This window comes from Oncorhynchus kisutch, linkage group LG4 (genome assembly GCF_002021735.2).
Source record: "Oncorhynchus kisutch isolate 150728-3 linkage group LG4, Okis_V2, whole genome shotgun sequence".
In the NCBI taxonomy this organism is placed as follows: Eukaryota; Metazoa; Chordata; class Actinopteri; order Salmoniformes; family Salmonidae; genus Oncorhynchus; species Oncorhynchus kisutch.
In genome coordinates this window covers 70,111,640-70,135,328 of record NC_034177.2, presented here as the reverse complement: position 1 = coordinate 70,135,328, position 23,689 = coordinate 70,111,640, and the positions used below count along the sequence as shown (strand labels likewise).

The following is a 23,689-nucleotide window of genomic DNA, read 5'->3' as shown; positions in this document are numbered from 1 at the left end:
GAGTGCATGAATTGCTGTCATTGGCCTTGTGTGTAACTGATTGATCTTGTTTATATTGGTTACGTATGTCTAGATCCTAATAGAGCTGGAGACAGCCCCGTTGGATGACAAGCCTCACTGGTACAAGCTGCAGACCCACGACGTGTCGTCTATCCCCCTGCCCTGGCCATCCCCTTACATGCCCCGCAGAAACACAGACACACCCAGCAAGAAGCTGCAGCGTAAGTCACAGACGGGTGCATGTCTGATGTGTGTTCACAATACATCTGTTTGTAATCTATGTGGTCTACTTACCCTAGTGTGTGTTAGTGGTGTGTGTTAGTGGTGTGTGTTAGTGGTGTGTGTTAGTGGTGTGTGTGTGTGTGTGTGTGTGTGTGTGTGTGTGTGTGTGGGGAGAACGGTGTGCAACAGGAGGTTGGTGGCACCTTAATTGAGGAGGATGGGGAGGATGGGCTCGTGGTAATGGCTGGAGCGGAATTAGTGGAATTAGTGGAATGGTATCAAATATGCCATTTCATTTGCTCTGTTCCGCCCGTTATTATGAGCCGTTCTCCCCTCAGCAGCCTTCTGTGGTGTGTGTGTGTGTCTATATCAATGTGGTCTGCTTACCCCATTCCTTCTGTCTGTGCTTGTGTTTTCCATGTGTGCCAACCATTGTGCAGGTTCTCAGCGTGTTAAAGAGCCTGAATACGATGACACTGGACCTATGTCTAAAGGTGGGTGGGGCCATGGGCATGCTGTCTTACTGAGAGACACGTTCCATCAAAATTCTACGACTTAATATTTGGTTCTGTTGTCGTCAGGACACAGGGCCTCAGAAAACGACCCTGCTGTATTTGTGTGTGTGTGTGCGTGCGTGCGTGTGTGTGTGTGTGTGTGTGTGTGTGTGTGTGTGTGTGTGTGTGTGTGTGTGTGTGTGTGTGTGTGTGTGTGTGTGTGTGTGTGTGTGTGTGTGTGTGTGTGTGTGTGTGTGTGTGTGTGTGTGTGTGTGTGTGTGTGTGTGGTGCGTGCGTGCGTGCGTGCGCACTCATGTTAAAGCAGGGACAGTGGGTAACTTTGAGTTCAAACTGGCATGAGTAGTTTGTTTTAGTATTGTCATAGATCTGAGGGCTGCAATTGGCAGGTTGGCATTTATTGTCATAAATCTTGCCCTGGAGGCAGTTCTGCAGAGTGGTCACTAGCTGGCAAAGCCACAAAGTCATAAAATCTGATTTTAAACTTAAGCCTAAACTTAATCACACTGCTAACCCTAACATTAAATTAATACAAAACAAATAAAAAAGTTTTACGATATAGACCATTTCAAAAATCTCTCAGTTCTGCCTCGAGGGCAAGATTCATGACAATAAATGTCAACTTGCCTGCAATTGCGCCAGTTTGGGACAATATATCATATGTATGTTTGCTGTTATGAACTCAGCTTCTCTCCCCCTGTGGGTGTGTGTGTAGCTGCCGAGAGGGGATCGCGGGAGAGGGGGAGGCAGCAGAAGGATCCCCACGCCACCACTCTGGAGGTGCCAGAGCAGAAGAGGACACCCCAGCATCGCTCTCGATCTGTCTCTCCTCACAGAGAGGAACAGGGCAGGGGGCGATCACGACCCGCCAATGTCCCCACCCAGAGGTGAGAGGAGAGGAGAGGGGGAGAAGGGGTGTTGATGAAGAAAAGGGTGAGGAGAGGAAAGGGAGGAGAACTTGAAGGACCACTTTTTGTTTTGCCGTTTCCGTGACCTAGAACAAGTAGCGCTGAGAATATTGCTTTTACTATTATCATAGCCAACTTGTACAGTGTTACCACAGCTAAAAGCCTTGTTCTCCCCCTTATCTCTTTCCATCTCTCTCCCTGTCCCATATCTCCGTATCTCGCCCCTCTGTATCAGGAGTTTGGATGATGAGATCCACCATAGTAGGAGGTCTCGTTCTCCCACCCGCTACTACGACTCTACCAGAGGACACTACCAGGAGCAGGACTATGTAGATGACAGGTGTGTGTGTGTGTGTGTGTGTGTGTGTGTGTGTGTGTGTGTGTGTGTGTGTGTGTGTGTGTGTGTGTGTGTGTGTGTGTGTGTGTGTGTGTGTGTGTGTACAATCAGTTGGCCATGGATTCCCTCTCCCTGCCATCTCTTTCAGTTCAGACAGTACCTTCGGTTTAATTTCTTCCTTTGTGTTCTTCTTTCTGTGATTCGGTGGGGACTATGTTTGGATATGGCTGGCCACTTGTTTGTTTGGTCTCTGTTGTTTGTTGATTAAGACTCGATTAAGTTATTGCCATGAGACAAGAGTTGCTGTAATCAGAGTAGGTAGAAGTTTCCCCTAACCACTGATACAGGGTCAGATTTGTTCATCCCCTGTAATGGTTAGGGTTGGGAAATTGGGTAGAGTCATCTGATAGATCTATGGTTAGGGGTAACTTCTACCTCTCCCATTGTTCTCCGCTGGCTCAGCTTTGTATCTCTGTTCTTTCTCTGTCCTCTGGTTTGGCTTCGTTGTTTACTTCCTCATGTGTCATCCATCCCCATGGTAACTACAGTGAGGTCATCCTGATCCACCAGTCAATGCGAGGCAAAAGTGCAGAATGCCTACACACTGAAAGGTAAACAGGTGTCATCACATGTTTTATTTGATATTGAAATATTATTATTAGTAGTGGTAGTATTAGATATGATCATCATCCTCATTCGCACTAACCTTTATCAGCCTTTTTATACATGAATATTGGAGCTGCATAAAGATGGATGTATATTTCTTGATGACTTCACTCAATCTCCTAAATGCGTCATCATGTGTGTGAGAGAGTGATGGATCTTTCAGTGTGTCCATCCTGTCCCGTGTGACAGTGACGCAACACATACCCACCCAGACATCAACACTGGGACTGTCCACCACTGACCGCACATAGCCTCTGTTGACCCTGGCCAATGCCTGAGGGGCTGCTAGTTATTCAGAGTTAGCGTCATGTAGCTATTCTGGTCCATTCATAGCCAAATTAATTCCTCCAACATTAGAGGCCACTTTAGTTCAGCGCGTTACTGGAAGGCAGGTAGTCTAGCGGTTAAGAGCGTTGGGCCAGTAACCCAAAGGTTGCTGGTTTGGAACCGACTAGGCAAAACATTTGTCGATGTGCCCTTAAAGCAAGGCACTTAACCCTAATCGCTGCTGTAAGTCGCTCTGGATAAGAGTGTCTGTAAAAATGTAAAAGATCCAGTATATTGGACCAAGGTGCAATACTCTCCCAGTGAGCCCACCCACATAGGTAAGTGGTAAAGTATGGCTGGTAGAGGCTGGAAAAGCCTGACATACATGCACTCAGCTGGCATGCTGCTCTCCTGTCTTTCTTTAGTAGTATTTTAGGAACCATGTTTACATTCTGTTAATCCATCTTCCTCCTTCCCCGTTTTCTATCTACGTCTCCTGCATGCACACATACGTCACACGACTCACCCCGGGGGCTCTCCTAGACACAGTACCACACTACCCCCTAAGATGCCTCTCTTAGTCAATGGCATCCACAAGGACATGTACAGGTACGTGGAAGAAGAAGAGAGCGAGGTTGTGTTAGAAAATGGCTCCCCTCCCAACTTTGTACCGCCGTCAGTGTTGATGCTTCTGTAGTTTTATGTTCAGGAGGTAACATCCCTTGAGTTGACCTCGTATAACTACATCATATGCACCCGACTGTATCCTGGTCTTACTGATGTTTATCTTCCGGATTTTTTGGGATGAATTCCATCAATTGACTTGGGGCAAGTATTGAAAGTAGTCCAGTTTGCACTCCAAAAACAGTTATCTTGCCCATGTGAGTATTGTCCATAGCTACCACATCCTTTCCCACTCTTGGCCTCTGTTTGTTTGATGTTAAGTTGTTTTTTGTTGTCTGTTTATTGCATGCATTTTTATATGTTACTCTTTTCGTTGTCTTGAGTAAAGTTCCACACTGCCTGCATGTCTAAAGACTGGCTCGATGGTGCGTTCCAGCGTTGTCACGGCAATACGCAGCTCTTTCACACACCGTGTTCTCAGGTTTACAGACGAGATCACCGTTAGGTAAGACACACACACCTTCAGCCCTCAGTGACCTCCTCATACCATGTTCACAAACTCTTCTGACAACCGGAGAACAGGTCTCCATGACAACCTGGCTATCTCACGACCTGACAATGTCTTCAGTGTTGGGGAAGCTACTCTGAAAATATATTTTACCAAGCTACCAGTTACTTCTCACTTTAAAAGTGAAGCTACACTAAAGCTACCCTTCTGAAAAATATAGTTTACTTAACTTAACTACTTTTTCATAGTAACTTAACTACGAAACAGAATCATATTTAAATCTGAAATGTCATGGACTAAAAAAGATGTTTCAAGTGAGAATTTGGCAGGTCTGATGCTAACAAACAAAAAGGTATTCTTGTCTACCACCCATATTTTATTTTTGCCAAAAAAGTAGTGTGTACTTCCAGTAGTTAGCTACACCACTACATGGTAATAAAGTATGTAACTACTGAAAACACTACCAAGATTGGAAGTTAGTTCAAATACAACTGTCAATTCAGTTAAATTACTACTTCAAATACATATAGTTCACTACTCCCCAACACTGAATGACTTGTATTGACTCCAATCAATCATCGAATCACTTAAAACAACGTTCAGACTAGCATGTCCTTTATGATTTAAGTACCTAACATCTCTTTCCTTTCCATGTTCCTCTTCTTTGTTCTGTGTCCGCTCCTCTCCACCCCTACATTGGATGGCATGTTATTGAGCTAGTGATCTACATACCTCTCTGGACAGGGTTAAGACTAGGAGTGCTAGCACCAACTGTCTGAACCCAGAAAGGAACCATAGTGTTCCTTCACCAGATCCCCAAAGGTACCAGTCCACTGACCTGTACACTGCCTGCATCCAGCCTCAGACAATCTACCACCTGTGTGTGTGTGTGTGTGTGTGTGTGTGTGTGTGTGTGTGTGTGTGTGTGTGTGTGTGTGTGTGTGTGTGTGTGTGTGTGTGTGTGTGTGTGTGGACAGTGTGTGTGTGTGTGTGTGTGTGTGGGGACAGTGTGGTGGATGTAGTTTTAAGTACACCCTTAAGGTTTGTGTAAAAGGATATAGTACTAGTGCAAGTATCTGTAGTAATCCATTCTCTTTGTGGATCTGCTGGAGTGACTGTTTGTACATAGCTACTTTATGAGATGTCTTAAAGAGAGGGTCCTTTTTTGTGGGAGTAGTCTGAAATTATCTGTGCATTTGTGGTAACAGCCTTAAACTGAGACTCAGAGATATGATAGACCCATGAACTCGATACAGCCCCTATGAGAGTGCAGTTGATCCATGATGCATGTGTTTCTCTGTGTGTCCACCGGGGGTGCTGCTGGGTCTCAGCTGCTCCCAGTCTCTGCCCCGCAGACGCCCCGCCAGCCCCAGGATTCTAATCCAACACGCCTCCCCAGAAGACGACAGGTATCCCTTCCCCACTGCTCCCACCCCAACCCCCCTGTTAGCAGCTGACCCCAACCCCAACCCTAACACCTGTACTAAACCCAAATGCAAACACTGATAATTAGCTAACTTCTAAACCTAAACGTATCACAATCAATCATTTTTCTCTATGGGACTATGTACAGTGTCTTTTGGCATAGTATGGACTAGTTTCTTGTGTTTGTTCTTTATAATCCCTGTGGCTTGTAGTTTTTATTCTAGAATCTAACAGTCTGTAGGTTGTGTTCCACAATCCAGATTGTATTCTAGCATTCTAGAAGCCTCTATCTTCTCCTTATCTTCTCCTTTAGAATCGCTGAGCTTTGATAAGGATTTCAAACGTTTTTATGTGTCTACTGCATTGCCAACTGAGCTTTTATCATTATCAATAATGTATGTCTTTCATATTCATAACATATTCAAAATAATTCAGGATTAAAATTGAGTTTATATCTATGTAAGTGGTGCGTGTGTGTGTGCGTGTGTGCGTGTGTGCTTTTGTGTGTGTCTGTGTTTCTCATCATGTCATCTCATCACCTTCGTGTTTGTGGTGTGTATGAAGCAAATGGATGATGGAACCTCTAGTACCTAGACAGGAGACAGTTAACCACCTCAGTGCAAAGAAGAGGTACACACACACATACACACACATTACTTGTTCAATGAATACATGTGTGACGCTTCTTCATGATCATTGTTCCGTACTCCATATTCCATTGATGTGTATTGACAACTTAATCAAATCAATCGCCTAACTGGCTTGTCTTCTGGTAGAGCATAGGGCTAGACGTTTCATGACGAATAGAAAATCTGACTTCTCTCACTTACCCCAGCTGTTTACCCCTGTCCCATACTCGCTCCGTTTATTTATTCATCCTTTCATCCGTTTCTTTCTGTTTTCCACTCATCTCCCATCTCCCAGGCAAACTCGGAGCCTGGACTCATCCACCTGTCACACTCTGGGCAAGAAGCTCCCTGACAACGACAGGTAAGGGGGCCAACCATAACATATACCCAGATTTTTGTTTATCAACATCATCACTTCCGGCCCAATCCTCAAACTTTCATAAAATCTCCCATTCACATCAGCACAGAATTTAAATTAAAGTTTGAGTCGAGCATGTGAATCTCATTGCGAGATTCATCCTGCCATCATAGTCTGTCCCCTCCCACAAATTCCCAGTCTAGGATGAAATTCACTTTAGACACTGATCTAAGATCAGTTTTCCCCCACAATAATTGAGGTTAGGATTTGTTTAGGGTAAACTGATCCTAAATCTGCACCTATATGGTGACTTTTACCTCTAGTGGGGATCCCCCTCTTTTCTGTCCACCAGTTCATCCACATTACCACCATTTTAAACGCTGATTTCAGAATAATCTAATCAGATTAAGTCACGTACACATGTACTGTACTGGGCTGCAGTGCAGTACAGCAGTTAGCATGGGGATGCTAACATAATCATGAAAGCATGGGTCAGGATTCGCTGAGATGGAGGCAAGATGAGCTTGCGTTTGTAATTGGCAGTTCAGTATCAAGGTGGGGTCTTTCCTAATATGGAATCAGGTAGTTTGACCTGCACCTTTAACAATGTTTTCTTCTGAGATGTCTCTCACACTGTGTATGCTGATTTCAATATGTTTGACAAAGCTCCTTTTCTTTTCATCATTTTTCCTGTTTTTCCTCTTTTCCTCTATTCTGTTATTTTCTTTCATTTTTGCTGCGACTTTGTGCACACGGTGTGTATGGTGTGTGTGTTGGGGCCCCCAGAATAAAGCCCACCTCCATCCTGAGGGGGTCCCGAGGACGGCCCCCTCCTCTGCGGCCTCTCGGTAAGGGGACCCTCCGAGAGTTGGCCCCGGGCTCACCCCAACCATACAGGTGCTGACCTCTGACCCCTCACCTCAGTCCGCTTGGAGGAGCGGCCTGAGAGAGAAAGACCTGTTGCCTTCCTCCTCCATAATTCCACTGCCTATAATGCACTATTTATTTGATTTTGTACCCCAGCCATGGGCCTGTGTGTGTGTGTGCGTGTGTGTGTGCGTGTGTGTGTGCGTGTGTGCGTGTGTGCGTGTGTGTGTGTGTGTGTGTGTGTGTGTGTGTGTGTGTGTGTGTGTGTGTGTGTGTGTGTGTGTGTGTGTGTGTGTGTGTGTGTGTGTGTGTGTGTGTGTGTGCATTTGCGTGTGTGTTTGTGCGTTTGTGTGTATGTGTTTGTGTGTAAGTGTACACTGAGTGTACAAAACATTAAGAACATAACATAGACTGGCAAGATGAATCCAGGTGAAAGCTGTGATCCCTTATTGATCGACTTCAATCAATCGACTTCAATCAATGTAGATGAAGGGGAGGAGACAGGTTAAAGAAGGATTTTTAAACCTTGAGACAATTGCGACATGGATTGTGTATGCCACTCAGAGGGTGACGGATGTTTTGTACACTCAATAATGCTAATTGTCTGTTTTTCTTGGTTTAAATGTGTCAAGTTGTTTTTGCTACAAGACCTCACACCAGCCACACTGAGACGCATATTGCGCGTAGTACACTTTCCCTCACTTTCCTACCAAGCTTGACTCTGTCTCGTGCTCTTCTTAGATCCTATGTGTCAAAACTCTGTCTAACAGTGAACCTAGTAGTGGGTGCATTCTCTCATCCTCTCTCTCGTTCCATCTCTCTCTCTATCTCTCTCTCAGGGGCCACCTCCAAGGTGGTGCGTCTCTGTCCTCCTCAGTGATGTCCTCGTCAGCAGCTCGCAGGGTCAGACAACTCCCACAGGTCCCAGACAAGAGCAGCAGCCCCGTAGAGCAAGGTGTGTGTGGCTTTCTTGACTTGATTTTGTCTGTAAACCTGAGTGAGTGAGTGAGTGAGTGAGTGAGTGAGTGAGTGAGTGAGTGAGTGAGTGAGTGAGTGAGTCAGTGGTGATTAAATGTGGGTGTGCGGTGATTAATTGTGGGTGTATATATTTTAGCTGATTCCTCCCTGTATGTATGTGTGTGTGTGTGTGTTTCTAGCCCTAGCAGCAGAGGAGCGTGTTCGTCAGCTCCAGATGAAGGTGCAGCAGAGGGACTCCTATAGGAGTTCTGCTGCTCCGTCCACTTCTAGCAGGGACGTGGAGAGGGTGCTCAAGAGCAAACGCGAGGTCAGTCACCTGTCACTTGAGGTCAGCCCCTAACCCTAACCCTCTTTATATTTCTCCATCTCTCTCTGTCCCTCTCTCTCTCTCTCGCTCCCCATATCCCTGTCCGTTTGTTCCTCTCAATTCAATTCAAGGGAATTTATTGGAATGGCAAACATATGTTAACATTGCCAAAGCAAGTGGAGTAGATAATATACAAAAGTGAAATAAACAATAAAAATGAACAGTAAACATTACACTCACAGAAGTTCCAATAGAATAGACATTCAAATGTCATGTTATGTATATATGCGGTGTTGTAACGATGTACAAATGGTTAAAGTACAAAGGGAAAATAAATAAGCATAAATGTTGCGTTGTATTTACAATGGTGTTTGTTCTTCACTGGTTGACCCTTTCTTGTGGCAACAGGTCACAAATCTTGCTGCTGTGATGGCACACTGTGGTATTTCACCCAGTAGATATGTGAGTTTATCATAATCGGGTTTGTTTTCAAATTCTTTGTGGATCTGTGTAATCTGAGGGAAATATGTGTCTCTAATATGGTCATACATTGGGCAGGAGGTGAGGAAGTGCAGCTCAGTTTCCACCTCATTTTGTGGGAAGTGTGCACATAGCCTATCTTCTCTTGAGAGCCAGGTCTGCCTTCGGCGGCCTTTCTCAATAGCAAGGTTATGATCATTGAGTATGTACATAGTCAAAGCTTTCCTTAAGTTTGCGTCAGTCACAGTGGTCAGGTATTCTGCCACTGTGTATTCTCTGTTTAGGTCCAAATAGCATTCTAGTTTCCTCTGTTTTTTTGTTAATTCTTTTCAATGTGTCAAGTAATTATCTTTTTTTGGTTGGGTCTAATTGTGTTGCTGTCCTGGGGCTATGTGGGGTGTGTTTGTGAACAGTGCCTCAGGACCAGCTTGCTTAGGGGACTCTTCTCCAGGTTCTCTCTGTAGGTGATGGCTTTGTTATGGAAGGTTTGGGAATTGCTTCCTTTTAGTTGTAGAATTTAACAGCTCTTTTCTGGATTTTGATAATTAGCGGGTATCGGCCTAATTCTGCTCTGCATGCATTATTTAGTGTTCTACGTTGTACACGGAGGATATTTTTTTAGAATTCTGCATGCAGAGTCTCAATTTGGTGTTTGTCCCATTTTGTGAATTCTTGGTTGGTGAGCGGACCCCAGACCTCACAACCATAAAGGGCAATGGGTTCTATCACAGATTTTTTGTATTTTTAGCCAGATCCCAATTGGTATGTCGAAGTCTATGTTCCTTTTCATGGCATAGAATGCCCTTCTTGTCTTGTCTCTCAGATCGTTCACAGCTTTATGGAAGTTACCTGTGGTGCTGATGTTTAGGCCAAGGTATGTATAGTTTTTTGTGTGCTCTAGGGTAACGGTGTCTAGATGGAATTTGTATTTGTGGTTCTGGTGACTGGACCTTTTTTGGAACACCATTATTTTGGTCTTACTGAGATTTACTGTCAGGGCCCAGGTCTGACAGAATCTGTGCAGAATATCTTGGTGCTACTGTAGGCCCTCCTTGGTTGGTGACAGAAACACCAGATCATCAGCAAACAGTAGACATTTGACTTCAGATTCTAGTAGGGTGAGGCCGGGTGCTGCAGATTTTTCTAGTGCCCTCAACAATTTTTTGATATATATGTTGAAGAGGGTGGTGCTTAAGCTGCATCCCTGTCTCACCCCATGGCCCTGTGGGAAGACATTTTAACCGCACACTTCTTGTTTGTGTACATGGATTTTATAATGTCGTATGTTTTTGCCCAAACACCACTTTCCATTCATTTGTATAGCAGACCCTTATGCCAAATTGAGTCAAAGTATTTTTTTAAATCAACAAAGCATGCAATTCTTTGCCTTTGTTTTGATTTGTTAGGGTGTGCAGGGTGAATACGTGGTCTGTCGTATGATAATTTGGTAAAAAGCCAATTTGACATTTGCTCAGTATATTGTTTTCACTGAGGAAATGTACGAGTCTGCTGTTAATGATAATGAAGAGGATTTTCCCAAGGTTGCTGTTGACGCATATCCCACGGTAGTTATTGGGGTCAAATTCTTTTCCACTTTTGTGGATTGGAGTGATCAGTCCTTGGTTCCAAATATTGGGGAAGATGCCAGAGCTGAGGATGATGTTAAAGAGTTTTAGTATAGCCAATTGGAATTTGTTGCCTGTATATTTTATCATTTCATTGAGGATACCATCAACACCACAGGCCTTTTTGGGTTGGAGGGTTTTTATTTTGTCCTGTAGTTCATTCAAGGTAATTTGAGAATCCAGTGGGTTCTGGTAGTCTTTAATAGTTGATTCTAAGATTTGCATTTGATCATGCATATGTTTTTGCTGTTTGTTCTTTGTTCTTTGTTATAGAGCCAAAAAGATTGGAGAAGTGGTTTACCCATACATCTCCATTTTGGATAGATAATTCTTTATGTTGTTTGTTTAGTGTTTTCCAATTTTTCCAGATGTGGTTACAGTCTATGGATTCTTCAACTACATTGAGCTGATTTCTGGCGTTCTGTTCCTTCTTTTTCCATAGTGTATTTCTGTATTGTTTTAGTGATTCACCATAGTGAAAGCTTAGACTCAGGTTTTCCGGTCTCTATGTTTTTGGTTGGACAGGTTTCTCAATTTCTTTCTTAGATTTTTGCATTCTTCCTCTAACCATTTGTCATTGTAATTAATTTTCTTCGGTTTTCTATTTGAGATTTTTAGATTTGATAGGGAAGCTGAGAGGTCAAATATACTGTTAAGATTTTCTACTGCCAAGTTTACACCTTCACTATTACTCTGGAATGTTTTATCCAGGAAGTTGTCTAAAAAGGATTGAATTTGTTGTTGCCTAATTGTTTTTTGGTAGGTTTCCGGACTACATTCCTTCCATCTATAGCATTTCTTAATTTTACTCAGTTCCTTTGGCTTTGATGCCTCGTGATTGAGTATTGCTCTGTTCAAGCAGACTATGATTTTGCTGTGGTCTGATAGGGTTGTCAGTGGACTGCCTGTGAACGCTCTGAGAGACTCTGGGTTGAGGTCAGTGATAAAGTAGTCTACAGTAATACAGAGATGAGCTATAGGTGTACCTACCATAGGAGTCCCCTCAAAGCCAACCATTGACTATGTACATACCCAGCATTAAACAGAGCTTCAGTAGTTGTGACCCGTTTTTGTTGGTTATGTTATCATAGTTGTGCCTAGGGAGGAATATGGGGGGGGGGTGCTGTCACCTCCAAGAAGGTGTTTGTCCCCCTGTGTGCTGAGGGTGTCAGGTTCTTGTCCGGTTCTGGCATTTAGGTCAGCACAGACTAGTACATGTCCCTGGGCCTGGAAATGATTGATTTCCCCCTAAGGGGATTCTATTGGGGGGGTATAGGTAGCACACAGGACATTTTTCTCTGTTAAGATGATTTCCTTTTGAATTTCTAGCCAAATGTAGAGGTCTGGTTTTGATTAATTTAATGGAGTGAGTTAGGTCTGATCTATACCAAATTAGCTTTCCCCCTTGAGTCCCTTACCTCTTTCACACCTGGTAGTTTGGTGGATGGTACTACCAGCTCTCTGTAACCTAGAGGGCAACCAGTGGGTCCGTCTCCTCTATACCAGGTTTCTTGTCGGATGACAATGTCTGTATTTCCGATTTCTTTGATGAAGTCCAGGTTCCTGCTCTTAAGGCCAAAGGCAGATGACCTCAGGCCTTGGATATTCCGGGATGTGATAGTGAAGGCTTTGTGTTCCACATGTTGATCATGTGGTTTGGCCTCAGGCCAGTAAGTGTGAGCAGAGCCTGCTGAGCATCTGGTACATGCCATTGGCTTGGGTTAGTGTAAGAGTGGGGGTTGGGCCTGTTTGCCTGCTCACAGCCTGGGCGTAACTTCCATGTTAAGGCCCTCTTTGCGGGGGTGGTGTACATGGGGTGGGCAGGAGGGACATAGGTCTGATCTGAGGGGACCTAAATGGGGTGTGGGCATGGTTGATTTATGTGGGGTGTTGATTGGTTGGGGTGGGGGTGGGTTGTTCCACAGGTCTGGGAGAGTGTCTCGCTGGTCTGAGCGGGGTGTCTATTGATCTGTTGCTCCTGTGTGAAGTGTTGGCAGCTGGCTGAGATTGACAGCGATGTCCTTTAGAGTCCGGTGAAGGTGGGCACTGCTGCCTTGTATAGGTGGACCAGGTCATAGAGGCTGTTCAAGTCCAGGTTGGAGTGGTGGGCCAGGAAACATTTGGTTTTGAGGCACAGTCACGGGAAATACTTGTGTTTACCCGCTGTATGGTAGCAGTAGAAGAAGAAGCTTCTATCACTCCCTTGAGTGCTGTGGCCACACTTTCCTGCTGTGTTCTCAGGTGGTTTGTGCCTGTGTGTATTATTATGTGGCTGGGTGACCCTAGTTGGTCCTCAGACAGAAGGTCTAGGGCGCGCTGGGTGTATTATTATGTGGCTGGGTGACCCTAGTTGGTCCTCAGACAGAAGGTCTAGGGCTCGCTGTGTGTATTATTATGTGGCTGGGTGAACCTAGTTGGTCCTCAGACAGAAGGTCTAGGGCTCGCTGTGTGTATTATTATGTGGCTGGGTGACCCTAGTTGGTCCTCAGACAGAAGGTCTAGGGCGCGCTGGGTGACCCTAGTTGGTCCTCAGACAGAAGGTCTAGGGCTCGCTGTGTGTATTATTATGTGGCTGGGTGACCCTAGTTGGTCCTCAGACAGAAGGTCTAGGGCGCGCTGGGTGACCCTAGTTGGTCCTCAGACAGAAGGTCTAGGGCGCGCTGGGTGACCCTAGTTGGTCCTCAGAAAGAAGGTCTAGGGCGCGCTGGGTGACCCTAGTTGGTCCTCAGACAGAAGGTCTAGGGCGCGCTGGGTGACCCTAGTTGGTCCTCAGACAGAAGGTCTAGGGCGCGCTGGGTGACCCTAGTTGGTCCTCAGACAGAAGGTCTAGGGCACGCTGGGTGACCCTAGTTGGTCCTCAGACAGAAGGTCTAGGGCGCGCTGGGTGACCCTAGTTGGTCCTCAGACAGAAGGTCTAGGGCGCGCTGGGTGACCCTAGTTGGTCCTCAGACAGAAGGTCTAGGGCGCGCTGGGTGACCCTAGTTGGTCCTCAGACAGAAGGTCTAGGGCGCGCTGGGTGACCCTAGTTGGTCCTCAGACAGAAGGTCTAGGGCGCGCTGGGTGACCCTAGTTGGTCCTCAGACAGAAGGTCTAGGGCGCGCTGGGTGTTTGGACACCAGAGTTTAGACACACTGTGTTTGGGGAAAAAGTTTTTCTTCTTGTATGTATTTCCCATTTGAGTCCATAAGGAGAACAATCTGTGTCTTGGTTATGTCGTCAGTGTGTGTGGGGGGGTTGGCAGGAGGGCTATCAGGGTGGCTGACAGGGGGGTGCTCAGAGGGGGTGAGATACCCTGGGCTTGGGGTTCTTCATTTGTCTGTTCTGCTGTGATGTCGATGCTATGGTCAGGGTCTGGTGTGGACTGTTCTGCTCTGGTGTCGAGACTTTTGTTGGGAGCTGAGGTTGGCTGTTCTGCTTGCTTCTCTGCTTGGTTTGCCACCTCTGTAGTGGGTTGTTCTCTGTCAAATGCCATCCCCCTCACCCTCTCTTCCAGCAGTCTGATCCTCTCCTCTGGTGCTCTGTTCTTCTCCTGCTCCTGCTCTTTCTCCTGTTGAAGTTGTCTCACCACAGTCCAGAGTGCAGATATGTCTCTCTTCACCTCCAGCTCTCCAGGTCTGGTTAAGGGGGTGTTGTTGTGCTGGACTGTTGTCTGGGTCTGTGCTGACTGAAGTGTAATCACCTGCTGTTCCAGCTCCACCTGCCTTACCTCCAGCTGGGTAAATGTATCCTTCATTTCAATGAGTGGGTAGTACTCTGTGCTGGGAGGTTGACTTTCCACTTGGGGTTGCTCGTCTGTAGCGTTATATAAAGAAGAGGTCTGGTCTGACCTGTTCGGGGTGGGGGTATCTTTCTCAAGGGAGAGCTTCTCCTGCTGGGCTAATTCTTTGATTAGTTGAAAGTCCAGCTGAAACTGTTTGAGGTTGCCCTGTACCAATACTGTTCCAGACTTATAGGGATATACGTATATTAGCTGACTCAGAGTCCTCGTTGTCTAGTATCCTGAGTTTCCACCCCTCGTTAACACCCCCCCTGTTAACAGAGGGGTAGTGTGCTAAAGTGGCACTGTGCCATGCCAGGGGATGGTTTGTGTGGAAGATGAGGTTGCTGATGTTCCCATTTTTATAATAGTCAGCAAAAAGTCTCTTGATTTTCCATAAAGAGCATAATTTTGTGATCTTTTCTTGCCTTATCATTCTTTACATACACAGGGTACTGTATTTTATTTACCTCTGAACAGCGGGAGGAAGCTTCTAAGGCCTCTCCATTTGGTTGGAGTAGACTGTTCAACTCTCCTGCCATTGTTGGGCTAAAGGGCTTTGACACCTCTCACTTGACACTTCAGTGCTAATTGAAGTTGTATCAAGCTTGGCAGCCTTAAATTATCATTCAGTCCTTATAAAGTAATGTAATGTATTTTCTTCTTGGCTTATGGAAATAAAATATAGCTTCATACTAAACATTATTCACTCAGTTCCAGGTTGGATGGTGTTTTCAGTTTTTTGTTGTTTTCCAGAGCATTTGCTGTATAGCGTTGGAATAATCATCTTTGGTAGTTGTAAGCCTTCCAGGTGATTCCGTAATTCTGTCCAAAATCAGGTTGTAGGTTTTGAGTTTTGATTTGGAGTGAAGGTTATGTTTTAGAGGGTAGCATCCTGTATATGTTCCTGACAAAAAAATCCAAGTTTATCTAACTCTAAATCTACATTTTGTTAAGAACATGCTGAAAACTGCAGGAGCTCATCTGACTTCTCTCCATCTCTCTGTCCCTCTCTCTCACTCCCCATATTTATGACCCTCTCTCCATATTCATCTTGCCTCTCTCTCACCCCTCACTCCTCTATCCCCCCTCTCAATTAAAAATAATTAAATTCAGTCAACTTTATTGGCATGAAATACATGTGAATATTTATTCTCATCCTGTCCCTCTCTAATCCTCTCTCTCTAGCTGTATAAGGACCAGAGGAGAACCAGCTGTGAGAACGTATCCCGCAAGTCTTCAGAAAGTGATGTCAGCGACGTGTCAGCCATCTCTCGCACCAGCAGTGCCTCCCGCATCAGTAGTACCAGCTACATATCCATCCAGTCAGAGAGACCCCGGGGACGCTTCAAGTAAAAAGAACCACACACACACGCACACACACACCTGTGTGTTGCAGTAAAGACTATAAAGTGTGTGTGTGTGTGTGTGTGTGTGTGTGTGTGTGTGTGTGTGTGTGTGTGTGTGTGTGTGTGTGTGTGTGTGTGTGTGTGTGTGTGTGTGTGTAGCAAGGCGATGCGTGCGTCAGGCCGCAGCATGTTGAAGAGCACCAGTGTGAGTGGTGAGATCTATGGCATTGAGCACACGGATGGCAGCCAATCAGATACAGCATTGGGCGGGGGCAAGAAGCGGCGCTCCAGCCTCAGCCAACGGGTTGTGGCCATTGTAGGCCTGCCCTCCAGACGCAGCTGCAGCACCTCACAGCTCACCTCCCAGAAAGGTAACACAGACAGACCATACAAACAAGACTCCACCATACACAAGCCCTGTATTCAGCACCCATATTAAAACCAGTTGGTAATATGAATGTATTGTTGTTGTATATGTTGTGTGTAATAAAAAGCAGTGGTGGTGGATACTAAGAAGAAGGGCAAAAAAAAGAACAAAATTCAGATCCAGCGGAGTACAGAGGTGGGCATGGCTGTAGAGTACCCCCGCTCTGCCATGAACCGCCAGGCCAGCAGAGACTCCACTGACGGGAGCATGAACAGCTACAGCTCTGAGGGGAAGTCAGTATCTCTAGCCTCACTCTCTCTTTGTTTGTAGTGATAGTGTCATTCTCACTTCAATGCTTGTCTAGTCTAACGTTATTCTGATCTTCAGTAGTCTAACCTCAGTGTGTTTATGTGTGTTCCAGTCTAATCTTCTCGGGGATGAGGCTGGGGGTTGACAGTCAGTTCAGTGACTTCCTGGATGGCCTTGGCCCCGCCCAACTGGTGGGCCGGCAAACATTAGCCACACCCGCCATGGGTGAGTGGCACAAAGGGATATGATGGACAGTAGTGATGCGTGGGTAAAATCGCTAAGGAAGCCAAGCCAGGGACAAAAAGCCATATTACAACCTTACCCTACAGTGTGTTGTTGTGACGACGTATTAGTTAATGTGACGACTGTTGCTCATCGAATGATTAAAAGTTTCTAATTGCGTGATTAACTGAATCAAGCAATTATTAACTCATTAACCTGGGGCACCATGGGAAAATAAGTTTTTATTGAGTTTCTATTTCCCAAATTAACTCAAAGGTTATCAGAATATAGATTTTACAACAGCCGCTAATTAACTTCTTGCGTCAAGCAATCCCGTATCCGGGAGCGTAATCATAGCCTCAAGCTAACTATTCATGAAAATCGCAAATGAAATGAAAGAAATATATTCACTCACAAGCTTAGCCTTTTGTTAACAACACTGTCATCTCAGATTTTCAAAATATGCTTTTCAACCATAGCTACACAAGCATTTGTATAAGAGTATTGATAGCTAGCATAGCATTAAGCCTAGCATTCAGCAGGCAACATTTTCACAAAAACAAGAAAAGCATTCAAATAAAATCATTTACCTTTGAAGAACTTTGGATGTTTTCAATGAGGAGACTCTCAGTTAGATAGCAAATGTTCAGTTTTTCCAAAAATATTATTTGTGTAGGAGAAATCGCTCTGTTTTGTTGTTTGGCTAAGAAAAAAAAGAAGAAATTCAGTCATTACAACGCCGAACTTTTTTCCAAATTAACTCCATAATATCGACAGAAACATGGCAAACGTTGTTTAGAATCAATCCTCAAGGTGTTTTTCACATATCTATTCGATGATAAATCATTCGTGGCAGTTGGGTTTCTCCTCGGGAAGCAAATGGAAAAATACACGGAGCTGGAGATTACGCAATAATTGCGACGGAGGACACCAAGCGAGCACCTGGTAGATGTAGTGTAAAATGGTCAATCTTCCAATGATATGCCTACAAATACGTCACAATGCTCCAGACACCTTGGGGAAACGACAGAATGTGTAAGCTCATTCCTGGCGCATTCACAGCCATATAAGGAGACATTGGAACACAGCACCTTCAAAATCTGGGGCATTTCCTGTTTGAAATGTAATCTTGGTTTCGCCTGTAGCATCAGTTCTGTGGCACTCACAGATGATATCTTTGCAGTTTAGGAAACGTCAGAGTGTTTTCTTTCCAAAGCTGTCAAAGTCGAGCATCTTTTCGTGACAAAATATCTTGTTTAAAACGGGAAAGTTTTTTGCATAGTCGAGCATCTTTTCGTGACAAAATATCTTGTTTAAAACGGGAACGTTTTTTTATCCAAAAATTAAAAGAGCGCAGAAGAAGTTAATCAGTTACCTCTACAATCTCGTACTGAACGACGCATAATCCGGGAATCTGCACGGACCCGGGTCTCACCAATGAGTTCGTACCACACCAATCTTAGTTGAGTATTTATTTGCTAGAAAGCTAAAATGATGATAAAATATACACATACACAAAAACACATTCTAGGCTATTGATTAGAACTTAGTATAACGGGCCAACACACCATGGCGCGTGTTACCCAAAATGGAGATTTAAAAGAGAAAGAAAAAGAGAAATATACAGTTGGGTGAGTTTGTCAGCTATGCTTATTCTAACTCTAGCTTTGCCCCAAACTGCCGCTCTTATGGGTCAGAATATAATGATGTAATTACGTGGGGAAGGTCTCTGTGGATTCTCCGCGTAGACCGTTCAGGGGACCGTTCAGGCTGCTCAATGATGCACTTCTCCGGCGCACTTCTCTGGTTGTCCTCACAATGTCCTTTTGGCTTAGGAGCATGTTACCTCGTCCTTGTTCTGGAAGGGCTCTTCTGAGGATAGACAGCTCTGTAGCTCAGAGCTCACAGCGTAGGAATGAAACAGTGTAGATACCACGATTCAATGGGAGGTGGAGGCTAGGTGGTTTGACTTGAATTCACCCGCTTAGACAAAAAAAAAGATTTCTTTGTCTTCAAACTTGTGTTGCGTTTTGGGTTCGTTGACTTTTTAGACCGCGGCTGCAGCTTGGGTCACTTAGTCTTATCTGTAAATTCTTTACTCACAGGTTTTATACCCTCGTGTCAGAAGTGGGCGTAACCGCCTTTAGGGCAATTCTCTGGGCATACCAAGTTATGGGCAAGGTCTAGATTTTACACAAATCCAATTTTAGACAACTATCTTCACATTTCATCTTTACCAAAACATTCTCTTTGATTTGGACATTTTCCATACAACGTACAATGTATAAACATCAAACATATACTAGGTAAACTGTTGACGTTACAATGTTTTCATAATAACGGCATCTATTAACCTTTAATAACAAAACAAAAATTACATACATTTTCATATTCCATCTATCGTCATGAACACCATTGTGGCTGATGGAAACCATTGTTCCAAAGTCCCTTTATTTCATGTTTAATGTTCTGAGGCTGGTTCTCCATAGTAACAGGACAAAGGAATTTGTCTGTGGCCTAAGATTTACCATAGGCGTGAGGGGTCATAAAACCCCCACATCTTCAGACCCCTAGATCTCTCCTCCTCTGTTGGGGTTGAGAGATAATCTGTAGGGTTGTGGTGAACTGTAACCTGACCTGATCAGGACAGTCATGACAGTGTGTTGTGATAATTGCGTTGTTTGCTCTATAACCTGTTAGTTCATATGCCTTGATATAGAGGCCTAAAGGTCGAGACAATAAGAAGACACAGTGGCAGAATAAATTCAACCACACATTTGTTTCATCACAAAACCGGAGAGCAACCTCTGTCTGGTGAAGTCCACAAAGCACATTACATGTAACAAACAGACCTACAGCATGGTCAAGCAAGTTAATGTTTCTGACATTTTCGGACTGCTAAGCATCTATTGATTTAGAACCACAGAGAGTTACCGCCGAAAAGAAAACAGGAGCTGCCTCAACTATTCCAGCACCATTTCAACTTCAACATCATCAAATCACCTATGCTTAGTTTAATACAGTGACAACTAAAAGATACAAACAAACAATTTAGTTCAATAAACATGAGCTAAATATGAGGTGGCTGTCCATGGTACTGATTAGTGTGTGTGTCTGTGTCTGTGTCTGTGTGTCTGTGTGTACGTGCGTGTGTGTGTAAGTAGAAAAAACATGTTGACTCATACAACTTGTAGAGAAACGCCATCCTCCTCTCTTTCATCACTCTGTCATACAGTACACAATTTTAGTTGTTGTTGTCCTGGGCTACCTGGCTAAAATGCTTGCTCGCTAACTTAACTTTCATGGGCAATGATGTGCCAGGCCAGCTAGTTAACGTTAGCCTTCTACATCTAGCTACATATTAAACTTCCATCCTCTCAGGCCAGGGGCACAACAAGGTATGAACTAATGGTTGGATTAGTATCGCTGTTATAATCATTGGCCAATATGGAGGGAGAATTCAATAAAACCACAAGTCTAAATCCATATCTCTATCCATCACTAGTTAGGAAAGGAACGATTTTCGCTAGCTAGCCACTGGAGGACAAAGACACAACGAGATGCAAAAATAAAATAAATTGTGTAAATGACGTACTGCTTTTAATTTGATGTGATTGGTGTAAAGCCAAATCCAAACTGGCTTCCCTTTATACTTTTTTTTGGTGCGCAAGGACCGTTCACAATTGAGCTCACTCAGTTTATCTCAACACTGATTGGCTATTATTTCATATATTTTTTATCAAGGGGGGCCAAATTCTCTCTGGCTTCCCTTATATTCAATGCTATGATCGGCAACAATGTCATACTCTTTTTGACCAGACCACATCAGATAGATGGGCTACACATACAGAGATAGAGGTTTCACTCATTCGGATGCGTTCTCCGGTGAGATAAAGTACATTAAGGCTCATGAAACACAAGGAGATGAAAGATACATTATTTTATGTGTTTTTTATTTATTTTTTGGGGTACAATTTTTGGGGAAGCCTAGATTCCCTTGACTACACACCACTAATGATATACCGTGTATGGTTTACAGGAGATGTTCAGATCGGAATGATGGACAAAAAAGGCCAGCTAGAGGTGGAGGTGATTAGAGCACGTGGCCTTACCCCCAAACCAGGGTCCAAATCACTCCCAGGTACCACACACAAGCACACACAAACACACACACACACAAAATCCCAGATAAGTGTGTCTGTTCTCCATTCCCTCACCTTTCTCCCCCACACCACTCTGTCTCTGCAGCACCCTATGTCAAGGCCTACCTGCTGGATAACGGAGCCTGTAAAGCCAAAAAGAAAACCAAGATTGCACGTAAAACCCTGGAGCCCCTCTACCAGCAGGCCCTGCTGTTTGAGGAAAGCCCACAGGGGAAAGTCCTCCAGGTAATAACACCGGGGACTTGTACTGCTTGTGTGTGTGTGTCTGTGTGCGTGTGTGTGTGATGCGTACTTGTGTGCTTGAAGGTGTGGGTCCTTGGCCTTATCTCTGTCCCTCTCCACAGGTAATAGTCTGGGGCGACTACGGGCGACTGGATCACAAATGCTTCATGGGAGTTGCACAGATCCTATTGGAGGAGCTGGACCTCTCCAGCACAGTGATTGGCTGGTACAAATTGTTTCCTCCTTCCTCATTGGTGGACCCTACCTTAGCCTCGCTTACGCGGCGGGCATCCCAGACATCCCTGGACAGCTCAGGACCAGCTGGTATGCGCTCTTAGTGACCACAACGCAACCACAACCCCAAATGGACAACAACCAATGGACCACAACTGACCAGAGTGCATGACCACATCCCTAGGGCCACGATAAACCTTAAGCAAATCAAAGCCAGACAGATAGAGATATACAGAGAAAGAGAGGGAGAGCGAGAACTAGCCAATCAAAGTTTAGCTGAAGTCAGACAATCATTTCCCATGCCTCCCTCCTTCTGTCTTCTCTCCTTTCTCTGGGCTGCTAGGCCTTGCTCCTGAGTCTCACCTCTTCTATTTCTCATCCCTCCTTTTAATGTATCCATCCTCCTCCTCTCTGACATCTCCTGTTTTTTCCTCTCTTTCTCCATTCCTCCTCTCCCTCCGTTGAGTGTGTTATGGCTTGTGCTCCTGAGATTGAAGGGACTCATGCAGCCCACTCTGTTAGGGGGCACAAGGGATGTCAGCCCAGGCTTGGTGTAGCCAATCAGTGAATGGGTTATTTTGAGGCCATAAAGAGTGTGCAGGAGACAAAGGAAAAGGTTGAAGATACCCTGCCGACAGCTGCCCATCCAAATGCGTTTCAGCATTGAGGTCGTCATGGCATTGCTATATCTGTGAGGATTGGCGTGATTGCACAACCTGTTAGCGGAGGGAGACTGCACAGGTGAAGACAATACTTGTTCTAAGATCAAAGCAAGCACAAAAGCTTGATTCTTTTTCAGACAACAAATGGTTGCGAAAGAGAAAAAAAGGGCCAAATTATGGTTAGATCTATTTTATTCCATATTCTATTTGCCTAGAGTTGAGAATGTTGAGAATGTGGTGCAGACGCCCTGTGTGCATATTTGGTTTCGAGTGACGGTGGTCTGCAGACCAGCAGAGGTCTCGTCACCCCCGGCGAGTGTGGCGGGCGCAGCATGACTCGGGACCCCGGCCCAAGCTGCATGCACATTTTTTTGTAAAACAAAAGCCAGACGAATTACTTAAAAAGAGACTAGACTAAATGTGTGTTAGTTCCACATACTTTAGGCCAGCTTGTATGTTGCATGTACTTGTACAGTTTGCTCGTACTGAATATGAATACAAACAGAAAAGCCATCCGCCATCCAAGGGCGGACACCGGGGGAATAAGCTCCGCCCAGGCCACACCTCCCACTCTGCGTATGAATATCCATATTAGGAAGTCTCCAAAATACTTTTTTCTTTTCTTGTGTTCCTTTTGAACCCTTTGGAGAACAGTGCTGTGTCGTAGTACTGAGCAAACTGACTATCTGAGGAGCTAGGTGTTTTAACTATAGTCTTTGGCAGTGGGGCTAGGTAGAGAATGTGTGTATAAAAACAGAGATTAATGTAAATGAAGTATAATTATGACATAAATGATAAAAGATATAGATATATATGATTATCAAATGAGTGTATCTGACTATACAACTATCACCTATAAACACACACACACGTTGTAAATACGAGTCAGGGGGACGATATTTACACACACAAAACGATCCAAACATTCCTAGTCCTATGGAAACAGATCTGAGCCCCTTGCCCTGTGCTTTGAGAGCCGCTGAGCGGTGCCCAACCACAAGGGGGAGCCAGCAGACCTTTCAGTTTCTCCTCATAGCAGCCAAAACCAACATGACTATTTGCAACACATGCCACCTTGTTTCTTTAACCGCAAAACTTTAATCCCCGTATTTGATCATGGTTTGGACTGAATTGAAAAACCCATAAAGGTTTTGTTAGCTGACGTTTCAGTTGAACCTCTTGCGGTGCGGCCCACTGCCCTTTCCTTTGTCGGTATTACTCCACGATACTGATTGTTTACAGTCCATGAGTTTCCACTCAAAACACCATATCTAGGAAAGAAGTATTCACTTCAACATTTCTTGTTTGTATAACAGATGTGGCTCTACTGATGTGTATGTTTTATATTCAAGAGTTCATTTTTATTATTTACAAATAAAAGACTGTGGAAGAAAATGGTGGGCAAATCGACTCCGTTTTTTGACTCACCCGTGGCGATAAACAGGGTATATGATGATGAAAACGATGAACTTAACTACCGCAAAATGGCTGCTGAGCTGTACAAAGAAGTCAGCATATTTAGGCTCCAACGTATTAAGCGATTTAACAACTTTTTAATGACTTCCCCTTACCTTAATCCTAACCTTAACCCTCAACGAAGGTAGATGCTGCACATCAAGGGTGGGCTGATGTGGATTGGCCCCCTTTAAAATGCCAAGCACTTTGAAGCATATGAAGTGCTACTAAAGCCA

At 44.6% G+C, this 23,689-nt stretch overlaps 1 protein-coding gene across 11 annotated transcripts in view; it reads left to right on the top strand.

The window, feature by feature from the left end:
• LOC109906983 (regulating synaptic membrane exocytosis protein 1) overlaps positions 1-23,391 on the top strand; it is an 80,055-nt gene extending 56,664 nt beyond the window's left edge. For 2 of the 11 annotated variants that reach the window (XM_031823537.1, XM_031823536.1), the window contains exons 16-34: positions 74-221; positions 663-716; positions 1,450-1,621; positions 1,878-1,982; positions 2,528-2,590; positions 3,925-4,041; positions 4,765-4,866; positions 5,376-5,453; positions 6,034-6,099; positions 6,394-6,459; positions 8,163-8,278; positions 8,481-8,629; positions 15,659-15,822; positions 15,979-16,190; positions 16,314-16,479; positions 16,608-16,720; positions 20,757-20,858; positions 20,966-21,105; positions 21,225-23,385. In XM_031823537.1, the coding sequence (XP_031679397.1) occupies positions 74-221; positions 663-716; positions 1,450-1,621; positions 1,878-1,982; positions 2,528-2,590; positions 3,925-4,041; positions 4,765-4,866; positions 5,376-5,453; positions 6,034-6,099; positions 6,394-6,459; positions 8,163-8,278; positions 8,481-8,629; positions 15,659-15,822; positions 15,979-16,190; positions 16,314-16,479; positions 16,608-16,720; positions 20,757-20,858; positions 20,966-21,105; positions 21,225-21,440 (2,349 nt within the window). In that variant the 3' untranslated portion in view covers positions 21,441-23,385. Of the gene's footprint in view, positions 1-73; positions 222-662; positions 717-1,449; positions 1,622-1,877; positions 1,983-2,527; positions 2,591-3,924; positions 4,042-4,764; positions 4,867-5,375; positions 5,454-6,033; positions 6,100-6,393; positions 6,460-8,162; positions 8,279-8,480; positions 8,630-15,658; positions 15,823-15,978; positions 16,191-16,313; positions 16,480-16,607; positions 16,721-20,756; positions 20,859-20,965; positions 21,106-21,224 lie in introns of all 11 variants that reach the window. The other 9 variants (XM_031823541.1, XM_031823542.1, XM_031823533.1 and 6 more) reach the window with 8 other exon arrangements.
• The last annotated feature ends 298 nt before the right edge of the window (positions 23,392-23,689 follow it).